At 41.6% G+C, this 23447-nt stretch overlaps 1 protein-coding gene across 1 annotated transcript in view; it reads right to left on the bottom strand.

Annotated features, from left to right (window-relative positions):
- The window catches only part of GRXCR1 (glutaredoxin and cysteine rich domain containing 1), a 68497-nt gene that overhangs the window by 12187 nt on the left and 32863 nt on the right, over positions 1–23447 (bottom strand). Inside the window, exon 3 of the mRNA XM_061584745.1 lies at positions 18164–18403. Within this exon, the coding sequence (XP_061440729.1) occupies positions 18164–18403 (240 nt within the window). The remainder of the gene's footprint in view (positions 1–18163; positions 18404–23447) is intronic.

Raw genomic sequence — 23447 nt, 5'->3', positions numbered from 1 at the left:
GGCCCCCTGCAGATACCTACTGGGAGGATGGGTGCAATATAAAATAAATAAATGATTGTATTATTTATTTATTTATTTATTGATATGCCGCCCCATAGCCGAAGCTCTCTGGGCAGTTTACAATAACTAAAAACATTAAAAACAAATATACAAATTTAAAAACACATCTTTTAAAAACAATTTAAAACAATTTAAAACACATGCTAAAATGCCTGGGAGGAGAGGAAAGTCTAGTAATTTCTGCCATATTCAACCTCTCAGTGACTCAAAGCACTGTAGCTGTTATAGCACCCAAAAGAGCTTTCCCCTCTATATCAGCTTTTCTCAGTTTTGTAAAACTCCCCTTCCTTTGAAACTTGGGTGCCCTTCTGGAAGACCCCAACCAAGGATGAGTCAATAGGTGAATATGCAGAGATCCTTGCATATAATTGCTAACTGGGTGCAAGGATAGGTACATGGACCCATATATGGATTATTACTTTTTAAACAATGTAAAGTGTTACAACAGTAATTACTATTTCTCCAAAAAAAATTACAATATTACAAGGATTTCAGTGACAAAATGTCTCTGATACTCAAATACCATCTCCTACTTCCCAGGTGTTTTGTTCTTGGAGACTTTGGAGGGAAGGGGGTATGTATTTAGAATAACTAAATCCAACTCACATACCAATGGGTCTTCTAAACTGATGACACCATTCAGTCTCAGTTCTTCCCTCTGAACCCTTCACTTGCCAATAATCCAGTAACTATGGGGTACAGACATGGTACCAAGCCAGTCAGATGTAAACGTTATATTTAACAAAGGTATTAATTAATTAATTATTACTTATTACAAGAGTAGTAAGTGCACAAGCTTATCTGGTTATTTTAAAATAGTACTGTACCTTTAAGTGAATATACACTTTGTTAACTTGCCATTTTAAAGACTAACAGCTTATTTTCAATTAACACAGCTTTAGGGGAGCAGTTAGTTACCCTATGAAAACCTTTTAAGCCAAATTACACTTATACTAACACAATCACTGAAGACTCTGCTGGAAGCCTTTTCCCCCCCATCCCCGTTACTGACTTTTTGAAGTGTGGGTTAGCCATACTGTACTGCCCTGGACATCTTCCCTCTTGTCCTCTTCCCAGTCACCAGAGACCTACAGTCCAAGCCACTTCTTACTTCTCTCCTCAATGTTGCAGATAGGTTCTCTCTCCCCTTGTCTCTTCAGTCTAAGCCAAGTGCAGTGCCGTAACTAGCTTTTCATGTACCCTGTGCAAGGTTTTATTTTTGGGCCCCTTAATTTTTTTTTAGGGGGTGGAAATAATAATAAAACAAATACAATAAAACAATTGTTTATAAATAATTTGTGTGTACACAAGAAATATACAAGATCATTCACATGTATTTATAAATGAAAATAATTTTTTTAATTGCGCTTTTCTGGCTTTCATTTCAGCAAATTCATTGATCACATCATTATAATTCATATCTTTAACGATATTATATTCAATCAAAATTATGGAAAGATTGGATAATCGTTCTTGTCCAATAGTCAATCTTAAATAAATAATATCTACCCCTGTATAGAATTGTAGCAAAATAATGTAATATACTAATTATAATTATTATTGAAGAAAACTTCAAAAAACTACATTGTTAAATTCAAATAGATGATTCACCACCTTAACCTTAAAATATACAAACGTATTTTTGAGATTTTTATTATTTAATAAAGCTTACCTACCTGTTTTCACAATAACACATAAACGCGAAAACAAAGTAATTCGTTCGTTATCGAATCACAAGTCGAAGTCAGACTAGTTAACAAACAGCTTCAACAATATTTTCAGCTGTGGTTGTTGGGCAAAAAGTGACATAAACCACGACATAGACATAAACATAAACATAAACATAAACATAAACATTCACTCCCGTCGCACGCGTGACACGTCAATCAGTCCTGCGATTCAGTCATTCAGATGTTGGTGAGCAGAGTACGTCGAGGGCATCCAGGGACTGAGCAACACAATGACCAATCCCTACACCGCTAAATAACGCAATGGGCTGCCTGAGCCCACTCGACGCACTCGGTTCACCAACATCTGAACCACACAGCAGAGGACGGTGGCGAAATTTAAAATTTGAAAATATTATATTTGACTTCTTTTTTGTCAGTTCCATTTCAGGGGCCCCTTCGTCCTGGGTCCTGGGCCCTGGGCCTGTGCACCTGTTGCACTTGCCTAGTTACGGCACTGGCCAAGTGTTCCCCAGCAAGTCTTTGGCCACCCAGCCACTCCACTTGCTTCTCAGGTCTTTCTTCTTTCCTGATCCTCTTCCTGTGCTGTCATCTTCTGGCTGGCTCCATGAACACTAAGAACCATCAACTCAAACTCTCCAACCAATGAACCACATCCTGATGACCAGCACCTGGCCACATCTGCACTTCTGGCTCCTCTAGTCCAGCCCCAGCCAATCACACTGTCTAACTGGAAATTCTAAACCTGCACTCAGCAACAGAAATATGCATGTCTTCTGTCCTTTTGCATACAGAGAATTCTAACTCACCGTTGTCAGTTAAGGCCCCATGTAGCAGCTCAACTAACTTTCACTGCACCAGACAGAAAAAATTCCGCAGCAAATGCATCACAATGTACAATACAATACAATACAAAATTACAAAGACATTGAATAGATGATGGTCTTTATCCTCAGTGATAGCTATCTCCTATACCAGGGATGGGGAACCGCTGGCCCATGGGCTAAATTATGCCTGGCAGGGCTCCTAAATTGGCTCATGAGGCTGTTTCTCCCAAACCATTTCCAGCTGCCTAGTCAGGTGATCAGTGGCAGCTGCAAACCCCGCTTCCTTTGCCTGTGTGGTTTGATTTCAAGTTGTGCAGTCCAGACAAAGACAATGCTTCACCTAATGTTATGGTAGTGTCCGGTGTCAAAGACACTGGCTGGCTGGATCCAGTTCCCCACCTTTGTCCTATACCTTTATCGGCTGGGACCATTACCATAGACATCTGCTCTTACTGCTGGATTCACCACTGCTGCTTTAAGTAAATGTGTGGTCAGCTCAACATTCCTATTTGACAAGTTACTTATTTTATTTAGTGCTTTGATTGACAACCTGAGAGATTTCAGAGGAAATCAGAGCTAACTGGCTTACTGGCGTGATTAGGGTTGCTAGGTTCTTGGCCTGAGACTGACCCTGCATCTTTAGGAGAAGAGAAAGTCAGCCAAGTGCAGGTGTTCTTGCAACACTGTAATGGGAAAAACCACAAAGTGGAATTCTCCCTTCCCCCTCCACAACTTTTAAAGATACAGTAGACCTCTGGGAGGCCGGGCCTGGCAACCAAGAGATCTTCTGTATCTTTAAAAATTGTGCAGGGAGAAGGGAGAATTCCACCTTGTGGTTTTTCCCATTACAGAGTTGCAAGAACACCTGCACTTGGCTGACTTTCTCTTCTCCTAAAGATACAGGATCAGTCTCAGGCCGTGAGCCTGGCAACACTAGGAGTGATCCATATTCTGCTGTGGCTGAATGGGCCTGGTTCATCTTAAGGGTGACTACAGGAGCTGTTTGGTGTTTTTGAATGGCCTTAATATATCAACTTGTATAAGCAAGCTGGTTGTAAGGTTATGATGACTTGTCCCTAGTCAGGGCTTTCCCTCCATTTCTCAGTATTTTTCAATACCTTGAAATAAAAAAAGCTCAGGTTCCTTTTTATGTAACGTTCCAGCTGGAATATTTTCATGATGTATGCTTCCTCATTATCCCAGCAGAGGGCATGATTCATTTTCAGATATAGGCAGCCCTCAACTAAAATAAATCTTATAGACCTACTAAATTGCACTTAATAATGTGGACAGAGGCAGGCTAATGCCATGAGATTGTTTATCCTTCCTTGGATATAAACTCAATAAGGCTGTCAATCAAATTTTTTAAAAATAGTTGATACATAGTTGGCCGGTCAACTTACTAATTAATTGATGAAACGTATTGATGGCAAAGCCCCAGTACAGGTGTCTTTGGGGGATACAGTGGGAAGTATCACACAGTGTACAATTTTAGTAAACAAAAACTACTACTTGTTAAAAGGAAAGGCCATCTTTAATATTATCCAATTAAACTCAAATGTCAATCCATATAACAGGGATGAGGAACCTGCAGCTCTCCAGATGTTGCTGGTATACTGGCCAGTCTGGCAGGGGCTGATGGGAGTTGGAGTCCAACAACATCTTAAAGGCCACAGGTTCCCCATCCCTGGCATATAAGATAAGGGTAATCGACACTGAGGGTTCACATGTAAGACATGCTCCTAAAAATCATCCATCCAATGTCACTTAGGGAGCAATCCTGACTCCCATTGGGGAATGATGGGGATGGAGCCACCATCTCATCCCAAGCCCTGCAGCTTACACTGGTCAGGGCAGAAGATGAAGGAGGCAGTTTCATCTCATGTTTTCATGTGCCAGCTCCATGCTGTTATAGCAAAGATTCCCTCATCAAACCAACGATCAGTAACAGCATCACCTTAGGATCCAGAGGATCCTCAGCAGGCCTCGCCCCACTCCACTCCTTCTCTATCCCAGAAACACCCTGAGTGATACTGTTGTGGAATTTTCTCCTAAATGGAGTTCTTGTCCAGGAAACGACACGGGGACAGTCTGAAGCTATTATACTTACAATTGTAAGGAGGCCCTGCTAGCATGTGCTATGGTGGGAGACTGCCTTCTTCCCCACACCAAGGGTCTTTTATAGGTTTATACAAGGTACAGTCATGCGTCCCAAGGTACCCAGTCAGGGGCTTTACCTGTTTCCCGCTTCTACCTGGCTCCATGATTCGCCAGGTAATTCTCCATTACAGGGAAGTAAGAACGCACATACTCATCTTTTGTCTGCCCTGTCCTGTCGTAACATCCGTCCCCTTCCACCTTATCTACATACTAATACCAACGACCCGCAGAGGTGGAATTTTCCACTTCAATACCACTGGCAGTAGCTTCTACCTACCCACCCACCCTTTTGGAAGGCACAGCAGAGAGATCTGCCAAGGCCCCTCCCCCTGTCAGAATCTGGTGGAGCCAAGTGGAGGAAGATCTCTGCTGCATCCAAACCCCTTGCACTGCAGCACATGAGGGGGCTGGACTTCAGTTTGGACTGCTCTGTTACATTCCCACTTGTTTGCATTCGCATGGAGGAGGTACCAGATGAATCACTGACTGTGCCTGTTATACATGATAGAAGAAATTAATCCTGTCCTTCTTGAGAACCCTGGGACTGAGGGAATTGCAGTAACCAGAGAATCATACTTGTAATTCACACACTACCCCTTCTGTGAGACTCTGGTTCTATTAATTGTGGTTCTATGTGTATCTATCCATAAGCTTCTTTCAAGTGGGACCTTTGATTCTTGAAAAGATCTTCACAGCAGCTGCTATAAACCCGTGCACCTACGGGGTTGAGCGTTTTTGTTTTGTCTGAAATAGTTTTCCCACAACAAATACATTTTGCCAAGTCAGGATCAGATTGGTTTCTCACAGCTGAAAACTATTTCCCTTTCCCTGCCTTCTTTTCAGTGAAGGGACATGAGTTGGGAAACAGTTCAGATTTATTAATCAGCTATTGGGAGAATTATAAGAAAATACAAGATTTATTTTTCATTTTCATTTTCTGCGATGATGGTAATAATTAGCTATAAATGTATGGGTCTCCTTTCTGTACTCAAGGAGCCTCATGCAACAAAAAGAAAAATGCAAAACAAAACAAACCTGAATAAGGTAAGACTAAAGAACACAAGATTTTAAAAAATCCATGTATTAACACACAATGCATCTTCTTATGGTTTTGAGAGTAAAATAGGATTGCTAGGTTTATTCCAACAATATTTTACTATCCAGATGCAAATACCTCAAAAAGACTACATTATATTCTCTAGCAACCCTAGTGTGCTCCTGTAAATAAAAATTTCCTGACATTCTGATAAAACCAGCTTCAGTCCATTGAACTATTTACCCAGCAGTCCAAAGGGATTAAAATTAAACCATGCAAATGTTTTATGAACTATTTAAATGTTCATGAAAGTATTGCTAATCCTTGCTCATTGTCAACTTTAAAGTTACATAAATCTTCTGTTGTCGTTATTTTGGTCTTCTTGACGTTCAGCTTTAGTCCTGCTTTTGTGCTTTCCTCTTTAACTTTCATCAGCATTTGTTTGCAATCATTTCTGGTTTCTGCTAGTAGTATGGTATCATCTACATATCTTAAATTATTTATATTTCTGTTGGAAGCAAGCTTGCATGCTGCCCCCTTTAATAGGGAGATGTTCCCTCTAACCAATATTTGAGGAATATCTCTATATACCTGTTTACTATGATGTAACTTCCTTAAAGGTGGGGTTATTTACCTTTTTCTTCCTCCTCCTTTGTCTAGGGATATTATAGATTCCTGCATATCCACCATTATTGAGCTTTAACCTCTAGCAGAGGCAGCATGGCAGATGCTCTTCCAGGAGCATCATCACCAAAGACTAAAATGGACTAAGACTCCTACTTTTTCATCTAAGCTAGAGCCTGTGTTTCCTGAACATATGAAAGGTTGTGAGTAAATATTCTTTATCTCTTTTTACCTAAGAAGACTGTGTCTGTTATTTGTGTCTGAGGGAAAGGTGGGCTAGTTGATTCTCCAAATCCACTGTTGTGACTAAATACTTCTGCTAAGAAATAGGACTACATACTGTTCCTATTTCATTTTTAAACCCAACAGGTTATGTGGTCCAGAGTAAATTGAGAATTAAACCAGATTTTTCAGGTTTTACTTTGAGTATTTTTAGCATGTTTATTTCCCCCTTTGCTCTGTATCAGACACTAGTTTTTAAAGAAACATTTTTTGGCTGAAGCTTTTCTGAGTTGTATTAGCATACCAAAGCTCTTCTCAGACCAGCAAGAAAGAATGTATCAGCATAAGAATAAAAGTCTTGCCAGACTGCCACAACTAACTGCTGTTAACTTTCAACAATTAAAATTGCCCTGGGAGCAGAAAGAGCTCTTTTCAGTATTGAGAAACCTAGACCAGAAGGGGATGCCCAAAAGATAAGAGATTGGGAAAAGAAAGATGCAATTGCAAAAGCTATTATTTATTATTCTCTTTTGGATGACCAGCTGATCCATATTGAAGAATGTACAACTGCTAAGGAGATGCTACACAAACTCCAGACAGCATTTGGCTTTACAAGTTTTAGTTCTCAGACAATGTTGATTCAAGAAATGATGAGACTCAGACTTAATACAAAAGGAAACCGTGAAAAACATATAACTTCCATGATTACTATATTTGGCAAATTGAAGTTAACTGGACTTGAATTTAATGACCAATAGCAGCTGGGTTTCCTTATGGGCACATTAGGAGAGATATTTGAACCATTTATTTCTCTTTTAAATGACAAACATGAGATTAGGTTTGAACAAGCTATTGCAAAGCTAAAAGAGGAATGCATTGTCTAAAGGGATCCTAAAGAGAGTGGCTCAAATTACCTGGGTAGTGGGAAGGACAAAGGGAAGGGGAAAGCCCCTCCCAAGAACCAATCATAATGCTGTTTTGCCTATGGGAGGTGTAGTCACCTGGCTAAGCACTGTGACTCACCCAAGAGTTCAACAACCAATGGTAGCTCTCCAAGTTTCAAACAAAGGGAACAAAGAAAGCAACAGCATGGTTTACCTAACCATAAGCAGGGACCTCAGAGAGAGAGGAATCCAAAGGACGCAATTTCCTTTTTGTGCATAAAGGTCTTATGGCAAATAATTATAAGCAAAAATCAAACAATTGGATTTCAGATTCTGGATGTACAAATCATTCTTCATTTAATGAAGCCTTATTTGATGAAATAAACAGAAATACTAAAGGAAGAATTCAGACTGCCAATGGTCAATATATGAATATTTATGGATCTGGAACTGTTGCTCTAAAATGCAAACTACCTCATAGAATCATAGAAAATGTAGCAGATCATGTTTTATTTGTACCTCAATTGAGTTGCAACATGCTAAGTGTTTCTGCATTAGCTAAGAAATGATTTGCAATACATTTCCAGGATGGAAAGTGTACAGTAACCAAAGATAATACTTTGCACACTCTTTTGAAAATGATGGTGTTTATGAACTAAGTCTTTCAGCTGAACAAGCAAATACAGCCATGGTGGACAAAGGTGAGACCACCCTAGAACTTTGGCACAGGCGACTGGGACATCCCAATCCAAAGGCAATCCTACAACTACAAAAGCAGAACGTTGCAACAGGTATCAAGGCAAACCAAGAGTACCATGATAAAACAAACAAGTGTGTACATTGCATTGAAGAAAAGGGTGTTAGGCCCTCATTTCCACCAAGAACTGAAAAGAGAAGCACCAAGGTGCTAGATCTCATACACAGTGACCTCTGTGGACCATTTAATGTGCCCACACTTGGGAAGAATAGATATGTTCTAATTTTTGTGGATTATTTTTGAAGGTACTGTGTGACTTATTTATATTTATTTATTTATTATTATTTTTATTTATTAAATTTATATACCGCCCCATAGCCGAAGCTCTCTGGGCGGTTCACAACAAACAAAACCAGTAACATACAATTAAAAACCACGTATCATCAATTAAAATAAATTAATTATACAAAAGTTAAGACAAAATTAAACACATGTTGAATGCATATTAAATAGTAAAATGCAGGAATGTTAGAATGCTAAATGCTAAAAATGCTAAAAGCTAAAATGCTAAAAAGCCTGGGAGAAGAGGAAGGTTTTTACCTGACGCTGGAAAGATAGTAATGTTGGCGCGGCGTATCTCATTAGGAAGAGTATTCCATAATTCGGGGGCCACCACTGAGAAGGCCCTTTTTCTTGTCATCATCTTCCGGGCTTCTCTCTGAGTAGGCACCTGGAGGAGGGCCTTCGATGTTGAGCGTAGTGTACGGGTAGGTTCATATCGGGAGAGGCATTGCATCAGGTATTGTGGTCCCATGCCATGCAAGGCTTTATAGGTTAAAACCAGCACTTTGAATCGAGCCCGGAAACATATAGGCAACCAGTGCAAGTGGGCCAGAATCGGTGTTATATGTTCGGACCGTTTGGTCCCAGTAATCTGTCTGGCCGCCGCATTTTGCACAAGCTGTAGTTTCCGAGCCATTTTCAAGGGCAGCCCCACGTAGAGTGCATTGCAGTAATCTAATTTAGAGGTTACTAGAGCATGAACAACTGAAGCAAGATTCTCCCTGTCCAGATAGTGGCGTAGCTGGGCTACCAGCCGAAGTTGGTAGAAAGCACTCCGTGCCACCGAGACTACCTGAGCCTCCAATGACAGAGATGGTTCTAAAAGAACTCCCAAACTACGAACTTGCTCCTTCAGGGGGAGTGCAACCCCATCCAGGACAGGTGGAACATCCACCATCTGGTCAGGGGAACCACCTACTAACAGCATCTCAGTCTTGTCTGGATTGAGCTTCAATTTGTTCACTCTCATCCAGTCCATTATCGCCGCCAGGCATCGGTTCAGCACCTTGACAGCCTCACCTGATGAAGATGAAAAGGAAAAGTAGAGCTGCGTGTCATCAGCATACTGGTAACAACGCACTCCAAAATTCCTAATGACGGCACTCAGCGGCTTCATGTAGATGTTAAAGAGCATGGGGGACAGAACTGACCCCTGCGGAACTCCATATTGGAGAACCCAGGGTGCTGAGCAATGCTCCCCAAGCACTACCTTCTGGAGACGACCCGCCAAGTAGGAGCAGAACCACTGCCAAGCAGTACCTCCAACTCCCAAATCCGCAAGTCTCCCCAGAAGAATACCATGGTCGATGGTATCAAAAGCTGCTGAGAGATCAAGGAGAATCAACAGAGTTACACTCCCCCTGTCTTTCTCCCGACAAAGGTCATCATACAGGGCGACCAAGGCCGTCTCCGTGCCAAAACCTGGCCTGAAACCCGATTGAAATGGATCCAGATAATCGGTCTCATCCAAGAGTGTCTGGAGCTGGTCCGCAACCACTCTTTCTAGGACCTTGCCCAGGAATGGGACATTTGCTACCGGTCTATAATTATTAAGATTTTCTGGGTCCAGGGAGGATTTTTTCAAAAGTGGTCTCATTACTGCCTCCTTAAGGCAGGCAGGAATCTCTCCCTCACGCAGTGAGGCATTAATTACTTCCCTGGCCCAGCCGGCTGTTCCATCTCTGCTAGCTTTTATTAGCCAAGAAGGGCAAGGGTCCAGCACAGAAGTGGTTGCACGCACGTGTCCAATCACCTTGCCAACGTCCTCAAGCTGCAGCAATTGAAACTCATCCAAAAAGTCATGACCAGGATGTTCTCCAAATACCTCATTTGATTCAACTGCTATAACACTGGAGTCCAAGTCCTGACGGATGCGAGAGATTTTTTCCTGAAAGTGCCTAGCAAATTCATTACAGCGTGCAACGGATGGTTCTACCGTGTCCCTAGGGCCAGAGTGTAATAGCCGTCTGACAACTTTAAAAAGCTCCGCCGGCCAGCAGATAGAAGATTGTATAGTGGCAGCAAAATATTGTTTTTTTGCTGCCTGCACTGCTCCTAAATACAAATTGGTATAGGCACTTACCAGTGCAAAATTGCATCCATCAGGAGTTCGTCTCCATCTGCACTCGAGCCGTCTCCTGTACTGTTTCATTGCTCTCAGCTCTGGAGTGTACCATGGAGCTGTATGAGCTCTACATAGGAGAGGGCGCACAGGAGTGATCATGTCAACTGCCCGGGTCATTTCAGTATTCCACAATTCGACCAGGGTTTCGACAGGAGCGCCAGCCCTATCAGCCGGAAAATTCCCCAGGGATTTTTGAAAACCATCCGGATTCATTAGTCTCCGGGGGCGGACCATCTTAATAGGTCCCCCACCCTTGCAGAGGGGAGAATCCATTGTGAGTTTAAGCTTCAACAAGCGGTGATCTGTCCATGACAACGGGGTTGATGTAAGACTCCCTACATTCAGATCACGATCCCCATGTCCAGTTGCGAAAATCAGGTCTAGAGTATGCCCTGCCACGTGTGTTGGGCCAGTAGCGAATTGGGACAGCCCCATGGTTGTCATGGAAACCATGAAGTCCTGAGCCGCCCCAGATAAGACGGCCTTGGCATGGATGTTGACATCCCCCAGCACCAACAGTCTGGGTGATCTCAGCAATATATCCGAGACCACTTCCGTCAGCTCAGTTAGGGAGTCTGTTGTGCAGCAGGGTGGGCGGTACACCAACAGAATCCCCAGTCTGTCCCCCTGATCCAACACAAGGTGCAAGCACTCCAGACCGGTGGTTACATGGACATGGTGCTTGGAGAGAGAGAGATGGAACTCCTATAGATCACGGCAACCCCTCCTCCCTGGCCCTCAGATCTACCCTGATGCTGAACCAAGATTAAATTTATTAAAGGAGAAGAATCAAACACATGCATGCTCAAGAAATACATCTCCATGGTGAACACAAAGTTTGAGAGGAAACCAAAAGCTCTACAAACTGACAATGGTAGTGAGTTTATATCGCACCAAACACAAAATTTCCTGGAGGAACAAGGCATTTTGCACAGGAGGACTGTCAGTCATACTGTGGAGCAGAATGGGATTTCTGAAAGGAGACTTAGATCTCTTCTAGAAATGACAAAATGCATGCTTGCTGACACTGCTCTACCCAGAAGACTGTGAGGTGATGCAATCGTGGCTGCAACATATATCCAGAACAGACTGCCAACCAAGGACACCACACACACACCATTCCAACTGTGGCATGACAGAATTCCAAACCTGGCACATATTAGAGTATTTGGAAGCATGGCTTTTGCCTATATAGTAAAAGCAAAGAGGCAGAAGCTAGATGCTAGAACGGAACAGACTATTTTAATAGGCTATGCTCCTGGTAGCAAAGGCTACAGAGTTATGACCCTAAAGACAGGTGAAGTCAGCACAGGACATGTTGTCTACTTTGATGAGCAACACGGAGCTGGCGAAAGAGGGACTGTGCTAGATTTCTCAGAAGAGCAAGGACACCACGTCCAATCTCTCATAGATATGGCAGTACCCACATACGGAACACCAGTGACATCACAGACATCTACACAACCTGAACCAAGCCTTGTGCAGGATGAAGAGGCAGAGATTGCAGAAAGTGATGATGAGGCTGAGAGAGGTATGGACACAGATGAGGATGGTGAGATGACTGGACTGGAAGATGCTGCAGAGCCAGCCTAGATTCTAGAACAAGCTCCTAGATGCTCATCAAAAACCAACAAGGGTGTACCACCTCCACGCCTGTCCTACCTCGCAAAGTCGGTGCTACCTAGCGAACCATCAACTTGGGAGGAGATTAAGCAGATGCCAGCATCCGAGGCTGCTCAGTGGAGAAAAGCTGCTCAGGAGGAGATGGATGCACTGCACAATGATAAGATGTGAACCCTGACAGAGCTTCCATCAGGCAAGAAAGCCATAGGATGCAGATGGGTGTTCAAGGTCAAGCAAGATGTAGGAGGAGAAATTGAAAGCTACAAGGCAAGACTAGTTGCCAAGGATTTCCTGCAGAAATATGGAGAAGACAATGATACTATTTTTGGTTCTGTTGTCAAACACATGTCGATAAGAATGCTAGTAAGTGCGGCAGCCTCTAAACAAATGCACGTCAGACACCTTGATGTGAAGGCTGCTTTTCTGCATGGAGAAGTAACAGAGGAATTGTACATGCAGCAACCCCCAGGCTTTGTGAACCAGAAGCAAGCACATCTTGTATGCAAACTTAAAAGGGGCTTGTATGGACTCAAACAAGCTGCAAGGGCCTGGAATGAGAAACTGGACAAAATGCTCAAGGAGCAAGGCTTCAAGCAAGGTGAGGTAGACCAATGCCTGTACACCAGAAGCAAGGATGGACATTTGACTTATATCTTGATTTATGTTGATGACTTGATTTTGGCTTCTCAACGAGATCAAGACTACACAGAAGTTGTACATCATTTAAACAAGGAAGTTGAAATTAATGAATTAGGCATTGCAACATACTACCTAGGCATCCAAATCGAAAGGGAAGCAGATGGCTCCTACTTACTAAACCATAGGCAAAAGATTGTTGATCTTTTAGAGACTCTAGAACTCAAAGATGCCTATCCTGTAGCAACGCCCATGACGACAGACTTTCTTAAAGATAATGATGTTGGTGAACCTTTACCAAACAACAACCAGTACAGAACACCAATAGGGAAGCTTCTGTACTTAACCACCAATACCAGAGCTGACATAGCAAGTGCAGTAAGGATTTTATGTAGGAAAACTAGCACACTCACACAAAAGGACTGGATTGCTGTCAAAAGGGTGGCTGAATACTTGAAAGGGACTATGGGCTTTAAGCTGAGATGGCCAGCTAATAGTGATTCAAAAACTTGTATGTTACACTGATGCTGACTGGGCTGGAGACAATTCAGATTCGAAATCAACTAATGGCTTCTTGTTTATGTATGGAGATGGACCTATCTCCTGGGCCTAGCCACAAGCAAGATATAATAGCATTTTATTCCACAGAATCTGAATATGTAGCTGCTGCAGAAGCATGTAAAGAAGCCATTTGGCTTAACAGATTACTAAAGGATTTTGGAATAAGAGTGCACAAACCAATTCAGATGATGGAAGACAATCAAAGTTGTATTAGACTTTCTCAGACAGAGAATTGCACCACACACTAAACATATAGGGATAAAGTACCATATCGTGCGTGAGTTGATAGAAAGGATTCATCAAGATGAACTACTGTCCAACTACAGAAATGACAGCCGACATCTTGACAAAACCATTGCCAAGAGACTGTTTCCAGAGACAACTGTCTAGCAACCCCAGTGTGCTCCTATAAATAAATAGATGGCCATTTCATGACATTCTGATAAAACCAGCTTCAGTCCTTGAACTATTTACCCAGCAGCCCAAAGGGATTAAAAATACACCATGCAAATGTTCTATGAACTATTTTAATGTTCATAAAAATATTGATAATCCTTGACATTCAATGTGCTCATTGTCAACTTTAAAGTTACATAAATCTTCTGTTGCCATTATTTTAGTTTTTGACGTTCAGCTTTAGTCCTGCTTTTGTGCTTTTCTCTTTGACTTTCATCAGCATTTGTTTGAAATCATTTCTGGTTGCTTTTATTAGTATGGTATCGTCTGCATACCTGATATTTCTCCCTCCAATTTTCACAACACCTTCATCTTGGTCGAATCCCACTTTCTGTATGATATGTTCTGTGTATAGATTGAACATATAGGGTGATAAAATACACCCCTGTCTCACACTCTTTCCAATTGGGAACCAATCAGTTTCTTTTAGAAACCAGAGATGTATAATATCCAAACTGTGACAATCCCAAAGGAACCTGGAAGCTGAACTGAACTGAGGGATGCAAATTGGTAAGCTTTAGCTTGGTTAGGGAATTAGTCTAGTATAGTTAAAGCTGGATGTGTTTTAGCTCTTATGGGTAACTACTAAAACCATAAAGGGGGGTTTCTAAAATTATATCCTCAAATTGTTTAACTTTTTGCTTTAATAAACCCTCAAGTAGGCCAGCAAGCATAATGGCACTTTGAGCCAACAGCTTATCTTCCAAGCTGATTTTTTTTCTGCAGTTGTGGCAGCCTAAAAAGCAAACAGTCCCATCATTAAAGCTTGCATCAAAAAGGTAACACACCAGGGCATCCACCAAAGCCCCATTCAAGTTCCTGACCTCAGCCTAGAAAGTACTGAAGATTTTGACAGCTCCAGTCTTTCAAACAGGTAAATCACTGTCAGAATAGCAGTTGAGGGGGTGGAGTCTGAAAGTGACTAAGAGCATGCAACTGCTGAAAATGCTGTCAGCGAAGCCAGACCTTGGGCACACATTCAGTGGGATTTTGCTGGAGACTGGTCATTTGTAACTTGCTCTGACCACTGTGCTGACTCCCATTAGAAGCAATTAGCTGACATTTCAAGTAAAATAGCAGGCATAGAAGAGGCAGCTAATGAGGCTTTGAATGTTGGCATTAAGCACAGCGCCAGGCTGAGTTCCTTGGAAAACATCACCAGGACTTGCAAATTAAGTTAGAGGACCAATCCAACAGAGATTTTAGGCAGAATAATGTTTGAAGTAAAAACATAGTTGGTTTTTTGGGGGAAATATCCTGAGACCTTGTTATTCACACCATGCCTAAATGCCACAGCACTCTACCCAGTCTAGGAAGTATGTTGGGCCAGATAAATTCCAGAAGGTTAAGGGGCTATTTAGTAGAGGCAACAAGAGAAAAATAAGTATATCCACTTGGTGGCAGTGATGAAGTTAAGAGGATGGTTTGGCTGGTGTACTTGCCTCCTTTCCCTCCCACAGTGGCGGCTGCAGCCATTGCCATCCCATGTCCGCATGGCATTTTATGCTTATACAGTCTTGGCAATCACGGCTAACTTTCAAAAAATTCTTGTAGTGAGCCTAGATGCAAAAAAGGTAGGGAGAATTCTTGAAAGGATTTCAAGACTTTTCAACAATAATGACTTTCAAAATCTGAGCCATGCTGTAGATCAGCCTTCCCCGACCTGGTGCCCTCCAATTGTTTTGGACTACAGCTCCTGTCATTCCTAGCCAACACAGGTATGCTGACTGAGGATGATGGGAGTTGTAGTTCAAAACATATGGAGGGCACCAGATTAGGAAAGACTTCTGTAGATTGTTAGGGTAAATAATGTAAGGCTTTTCACTAACTCAGCATTTGAGAAAGGCAGTTCCCTTGCATCCTTCCATTTAGCATTTTAAGTGATACCCCAGTCACTCAAATAGCTGCCATTTTCTTCTCTCTCTCTCTGTCTCTGGTCTCCTAGGTTCATTACTGGATTGATGCCCATGTGAGATATGTGAGATAGTGGTCCTGCAACAAAACACATAATGATTTACAGTGATGCTTGAAACATGCCTGTTTATCTTCATGGAAGTTTCTGCCTTGCCACGTAACAGCAGTTGACAGCATGGTGGGGTGGAGGTGCTTATCTGACCTTCCAGCAGCTGAGTCAGTGTTCCTCACTGGGAGGGAAAGGTGGAGGGGAAAGAGAGAGTAGAGAGGGTTAAGGATAGTGGTGCAAATGCATCATCAGGAGTGCTAGACTGGCTCAGCCAGTACATTTGCACTGCATCCACCTTGCATCCACCTTGCTACCCCTCCTGCAAAGCAACAGCAACTCATATGCCAGGAAGGTAGGTTAGCACCTCTGCCCCGTGACGCTGTCTGCTACTGCCAGATGGTACTCAGGCCATGGATCAACAAAAGCAGGTCCAAATCACAGTTTTATTTATTTATTTATGTACATTATTTATAGCCCACTCTTCATATCTGTTATTATTCATAATTCTGCTTTATATTCCACATTTATAATCACAAACAGCAATGCAGACTTGTATCACTGTTGCACATTGCATGCACAATCGGTTTAACTGCCCATTGTTCAAAAGTGGAGACAGTAGTATTAATTAAATCAGAAAAGAAATGTTACTGCATATCACAACTGGCTTATTGCACAGTTGAGCACCATTGTTTCTCCAGATCCAGTGATAACATTCACAGGTTCACTGCCTGTTTAGGGCACTTTATCTGTAACAGTGAATGAATATGTATGTTTTGCTATGATAGCAATATTTATTTATTTATTTAAATTAATTATAATCTGCTCTTCATTCTTCACACAATCCTAGAGCAAGAAACAACATTAAAATACAACAAAATAATATTTGATTTCAACACAACAATGTAAAAACCAGTAATATGCTAACAACATAGCTACATCAGCCCAGCACAGGGCACCCCTTTCTATCTAGGGCTTTGTATGTCAAAACAAGCCATTTAAATCTGGATTGGTAGTGTATTGACAGTCAGTGCAGAGCATTCGACACTGCTGTTTTATTTTGATGGCAAGCTGTCCCCACCAGCAGTCTTGCCACACCATTCTGCACTAACTGCAGCTTCTGAACCAGACCCAAATGCTGGCCCATTTAAAATGTATTGCAATAACCCAGCAATGAAATTGTTTATTATATTTATATCATGCCAGCCCTCCCATAGGAGCCCAGGGCAGTAAACACATCAGTGATAACACAATGCAATTAAAACATCTACCAAAAAAAATCCCAAAACAGATGTAGACTGGGATAAAGATCTCTACGTAAAAGGCTTGTTGAAAGAAGAAGGGCTTCAGTAGGTGCCAAATAGACAGCACCCATCTAATTCCAAAGGATAGGTGCCACCACATTAAAGGACCAATTCCTACATCATATAGAACAAGTCTCCTGATATGATGATATCTGCTAGAGGTCCTCTCTTGCAGAGCACAGTGATTGATTGGGTATATAACAGAGGAAACGATATTGTAGGTATCCTGCTGCCAAGCTGTATTATTATTTATTTATTATTAAATATATATCCTGCCCTTCCTCCCAAAATAGCCCAGGGCACACACAAATGATAAAACAATGAAAACATCTAAAAACAATTCCAGTACAAATGCAGACTGGAAAAGCTGTATAGTGTTTGCACAACAGAAGCAGAACCTTAAACGTAGCCTGGTAGGTAACCAGCAGCCTGAAATTACCAAGGCATGGGCTATCATATAGGGAACCAGTGCTTATAACTTGTGGGGAAAGCAATTTTTATAAACAAGGGTGATTGAAATTACCATGATGTATAGCAAGTTTATTGAAGACTTCACAATAAGTAATTGGCCTAATGGACATAGGAGACAGTTCTCGTTATGTATGGTTGTTTACAAGTATAGGCCATTGAAGAAGATTCATTGGGTTTTATTACACAAAACATTTGTGTAACAAAATTCACTTATTTTTATGTACACATTATTATATACACATTTCATTAAGTCACTCTGCTTGAATTTGTTATGACTACATACATACATATACACACACACACATATATATACATATATATAATTCTGTTCTTTGTATTCCTTCACTCTTAGTGGTGTATTTTACCGAAATTCAACAAATAATGATTTGTATCTCATTTTTTAATTAATCCATTCCTAACTATTTCTCATGTTTACCAATTAAAATGTGCATTGTAGGACTCTGATATACAGATATATTGTACTTACCCCTAGATACTGGCCCTCAATAAACACAACTGGCAGCGATGGAATTTCACCTACTCTTCTGCACCTCTCATCGAGTTCTTTTCCATAGTCACTATTCAGTGCAATGTTTTTCTCTTCAAATTTCACTCTGTGGTTTTGGAAGATCTTTCGAACCAGTTCACATCTTTCAAAAGTTGTTCTAACCACTCGAAGGCTGGTTGTGTAAATTACTATGCGGCCATATTCCAGAACTGATGATACCTATAAGAGAAAAGGCATCATTTTTCTTTTAATGTCCCTTCAAGATAAATCAAAAACAGCATCCTTGGTTAAACAGTAATAAATTAATTCACATTTATTTCATTAGCTTTCAACTGAAGCTAAATGAACTGTGGTCACAGAGGACTAGCCCTTCTCACAAGCAGTCACTTTGTTGTTATGTGCCTTCAAGTCAATTTCGACTTATGGCAACCCTATGAATCAGCAACCTCCAAGATCATCTGTTATAAACCATCCTGTTCAGATCTTGTAAGTTCAGGTCTGTGGCTTCCTTTATGGAATCAATCCATCTCTTGTTTGTCCTTCCTCTTTTTCTACTCCCTTCTGTTTTTCCCAGCATTATTGAATTTTCAAGTGAATCATGTCTTCTCATTATGTGTCCAAAGTATGATAACCTCAGTTTCATCATTTTAGGTTCTAATGATAGCTGTGGTTTAATTTGTTCTAAAACCCAATTATTTGTCTTTTTTGCAATCCTAGATTCTTAGATCCAGTATGGTGTTGTGGTTAGGGTGTTGGACTACAACCTGGGAGACCAGGGTTCGGATCCCCACACAGCCATGAAGCTCACTGGGTGACCTTGGGCCAGTCACTGCCTCTCAGAGGAAGGCAATGGTAAACCCCCTCTGAATACCACTTACCATGAAAACCCTATTCATAGGGTCACCATAAGTCGGAATCGACTTGAAGGCAGTCCATTTCCATTTTTCATATTCTTAGGGATGCCAGTGAAGCAGTGTGCAATGTCAGAGGTTCACTCCAGGGTCCCTTGCAATGTTGCAGGGAATGCAGTCTTGGGCAAAGTTCCTACAACATGCACAGCTACATGAAATCAGTTTCATCACAGTATCCATTGCTACATAGCAAAGAATTCATCTCTCAGAAGTAACATTAAGGAAGTACCAATCCTCTCTCTTGTGCCAAGGCTGCTACTCACCAGACTGAGCCAAAATATTTGGCCACCCCAACAGGATGCACTGTGCAATCTAAGATATGTTGTGCCTTATGTCTTTTTTCCCCCCAAGAGAGAATGCTGTGTCACTTATCACAGTATTTTCAGTGCCATTGCAAGAGATCTTGGCATATGCTTCTCAAATTGCACCGTTTTATTTCCCTAAAAATTATGTTGCCCTAAGCAATTAATTATACAAGGGTGTAGTCAGACCACACATGGCTTTCCAGACCCAATTTTTGATGGCATGGCTTCCTTTGGCACTGTTATGCTGTTCACCTTCCTCCAAGCATGTCTCATGGCTGCATGTTTTGTTTACTGGTTTTTTTACATCAAAGTTTGGTTGTTATGCATACTCATTACAGGTGAAGAGTTGTGCCATTCATTTTTATGGCAAGCTTTGAAAAGAAAAAAATGACTCATATCTTTTAAAAAAAACTTTAACGGTGTCTTTAATGTTGGTTAATCCCAAATGACAATCTGTTGTGAGAAGTCTGGCCAAAAATCAAAGTAGCCAGAACAGTTAAGATAAGAAGTGGCGCACTATGATTAATGGTGCTTTCTCCTTGGGTGGGGGAAGAATCAAATACAATTAGGAATGAAGAAGGAAGGTGAGGGTGAGAGGATGCTGTTTTGACAAAGGGAAAAATGAGAATGTAGCCTGACCTTGAGTCACAGGTCTGGGATTTTGTCTTGAGCCAAAGGGGGCCAGAACTGAGAAAGAGCTGGATGTTCCTCTTGTAAAAGCTAAATCCTCCGCGCGTGCTCTCTCTCACTCTCTCTCTCGCTCTGTGTGTGTGTGTGTAAATCTCAATCAAACTGTGATCATGGCAGCTGCTTTCCTTCCAGCACAGCAGTTGAGCTGATTTTTCACACACACAGAGGGGGGGGTATTGCACTGGGCTGAGTGGACATGCAAAGGAAGCATGCAGCAACCAAACAAAGAGGAAGAGTAATTGACTAGTCTGCTCTCTGCTTTGCTAACATGAAACTGACCAAACTGGCAGACACACCAGTAAGCTAGGTGATCTCTTGTTTTCCATGCCCATGGAGCAGGGGTGTGTGTGATACATTTCAGAGAGGAGAAGGAGGAGACAACGAAGAGGGAATCTGCACCTGAGAGAAAGCTGCTTTTTTTTCATTTGTTGGAAATAATGATCTAAGTATCACTATTTCTCAGGAGGGGAAAAAATGGGATGGTAAAAGTGGAATGCTGCAGAAAACCAACTGAAATGAGCCACATCTCAGTCTGATGGAATGCAGTTGGACAGGCTGCAACAATCAGATCCCAACTCTACACATCAACATATTTTGTAGCTCAATACGGCTGTAAGAAGAGGGGAACATTGTCAGCTCATGTCTTGAGCAATCTTTTGTGCTGAAAGAAGGACAAATGACAGAAAGATTTGTTAATAAGAACTTGCCAATCTCTCTTAGCCTCATTCCATTTATCTGCAACATTGATCTGCTTTATAGGCTTCCTGTAGGGATTACAACAAATAGTCTACATGAAAAACTTTGGACACTCTAACATACTATAAAGAATGTCTAGAATGTATCACGTAGACTATTTTGTTGTAATTCTTATGCAATTAATATTGTTATGGGTTTGGGTTGAGACGGATGATTTCTGTGAGTCCGCTTCCAGCCTCTGATTTGGAATCCTGCATCTGGGGGTGAGAAACCCACTCTGCTGGTCAGATGAGTTTCTTTTGTTAATCTAATAGAGCAGCCAGGTGAGTTAATGGGTCTAGCAGGTGCCCATCAACTGGTGAATGGGCCAGGGAGATATTTTTGTCATTGAAACTCTTCAAGAAAGCCTCCCCCCCTCCTGGGGCCAAGGAGAGTTTTGTGTTTTCAGTTGTGTCTGGGAAAGGCTGGGAACGGGAGGCAGGCAGAGAGACTGGCTCTCTGCACCATGACTTTGAGGTGCCTCCTGTAACCCTGATGGAAAAGCTGGATATTGGACTGCTGATGTCTTGAACCCCTCCATCCTAAGCTCAGATTGGAATGTGTGTAAATAAACCATATTTCATAAAGTCTCCACTGATCTTCTTTCCAAGGAAACCAAATTCCGGGCAAGCACAGGGAGCCCTGGAAATCTCACCACTTGGAGATTGGGGTGGTGCTCAACTATATCATTACCATCATATTGCAGATAGATAGAATGAGTCTGAGAGAATTTGTCTAAGGCTATATAGAGAATTCATGGCAGAGGCAAGATTTGAACTGGGGACTATAGAATTCATAGCTCAGTCTCTTTAGCTACCACCCCACACCAATCTGCAGCTCACAGATCTTTTTAAAGCAATTACAAAGGAAACATTGGGATATTCAGTGTTTGTCTTACAATCCAGCACCTTTCAAATCAAAAGGAGCACTGCTACTTATTTCAGAAGGCTGTGGATTGTACACATAACCTCCAAAACTTCAGCAAGTAAATTATATAAATTATATAAAAGAGTGAAAAAGATATGGACACAGAATCCAGTTATTTCACCTAGCAACATACTGAAAAGTCACATAATGTATGATTGAGGGATATTATTAATAATTACTATAATAATTCTAATGATAATAATTTATTTCCAAAGTGCCTAAGATCTAAATGGTACTATGCAAAGAAAATAGTTTAAAAAATCTGGGAGTGGCAATTATGGCAAACTACTCCACATGATTATGATTGATTATTAATTAGTAAATTAATTAAATTAATATCCCACCCTTCCTCCCAGTAGGAGCCCAGGGCAAACAAAAACACTAAACACACTATAAAACATCAAAAAACAGACATTAAAATATATTAAAACAAAAATTGTTTAAAAACATATTTAAAAATTCCAACACAGTTTTGCCCATTATGTCCACTTCTCATAACAATCTATAGAAAATTCTGATCTCAAAACAAGTTCAACCCTGCTATACTCCAAAGCAGCCCTGTAATACTGCCAAGATAAATATCTATTGGCATGTGAATGTTTGAGATGGTAATTATGCTGTTGAAAGCACCCAAACTAGCTCCATGCTCCATTGGTAACCCAAACTCTTTACATACTAATTACAGGGAAGTAGTCTGGGTTGTGACGTCGAGAAATATCATTCAAATACACTGAGTGATGATGAGTGAGCTCATCCCTCTAACCTGCCACCCCTGGGACAGTTACCCATCTCATGCACATTTGCATGTGAGTGTGTACATAAGGAAATTTGGGGAGATGAAACAGGACATCAGCAGCCACTATGAGCAGCCACAATGTGTAAGGCAAGAGAGATCTTGAACTGGAAAATAGTAGGACAGTGCCACTGCAGCAGCTTCCAAGAAGAAGAAGATGCCAGCCTGCTATCTGATATATTGCAGTACAACCACTGCAGATGACCAGAGGGTGGCACTGCAGCTACCAACTCAACAGAGCTCTGATATTAGGAACCAGTAAGGTTCCACTGCAGCCTACGGAGACACTGGCTCTGAGGTGACTTAATCTGAGCAACAGGTAGAGGCTGAGCAGAACTATCTATCTTCATTTGCCTGCTTCGTTCCTTGCTTGCATCTAGACCAGTGATCCTGCCCTGCCCTGACTCAAAAACACCAGAAGGGAGGGGAGAGGAAGATAACTAACCAACTAGACCTTTCACCACAATACTTAGGGACAATTCTCCTCTCTCCTTCCTCAGTCACTGCCCCCCACAGCTGAAGCTTAATGTTCCATAGCTCCCTGATGTCTACTGAGCATGCTCAATCCTCACTAGGCTTTTGGGGGGGGGTCTTTGGGTGTTTTTAAAAAGTATATCAAAGAAACATAGAATAGTAGAGTTGGAAGGGGCCTATAAGGCCATCAAGTCCAACCCCCTGCTCAATGCAGGAATCCAAATCAAAGCATTTCTGACAGATGACTGTCCAGCTGCCTCTTGAATGCCTCCAGTGTTGGAGAGCCCACTATCTCTCTATGTAATTGGCAGAGCTTGGAAAAGTTACTTTTTTGAACTACAACTCCCATCAGCCCCAGCCAGCATGGCCACTGGATTGGGCTGATGGGAGTTGTAGTTCAAAAAAGTAACTTCTCCAAGCTCTGGTAA

The sequence above is a fragment of the Rhineura floridana genome, chromosome 9 (assembly GCF_030035675.1).
Source record: "Rhineura floridana isolate rRhiFlo1 chromosome 9, rRhiFlo1.hap2, whole genome shotgun sequence".
NCBI classification, from domain to species: Eukaryota; Metazoa; Chordata; class Lepidosauria; order Squamata; family Rhineuridae; genus Rhineura; species Rhineura floridana.
This window is presented reverse-complemented; position numbering and strand designations above follow the sequence as displayed.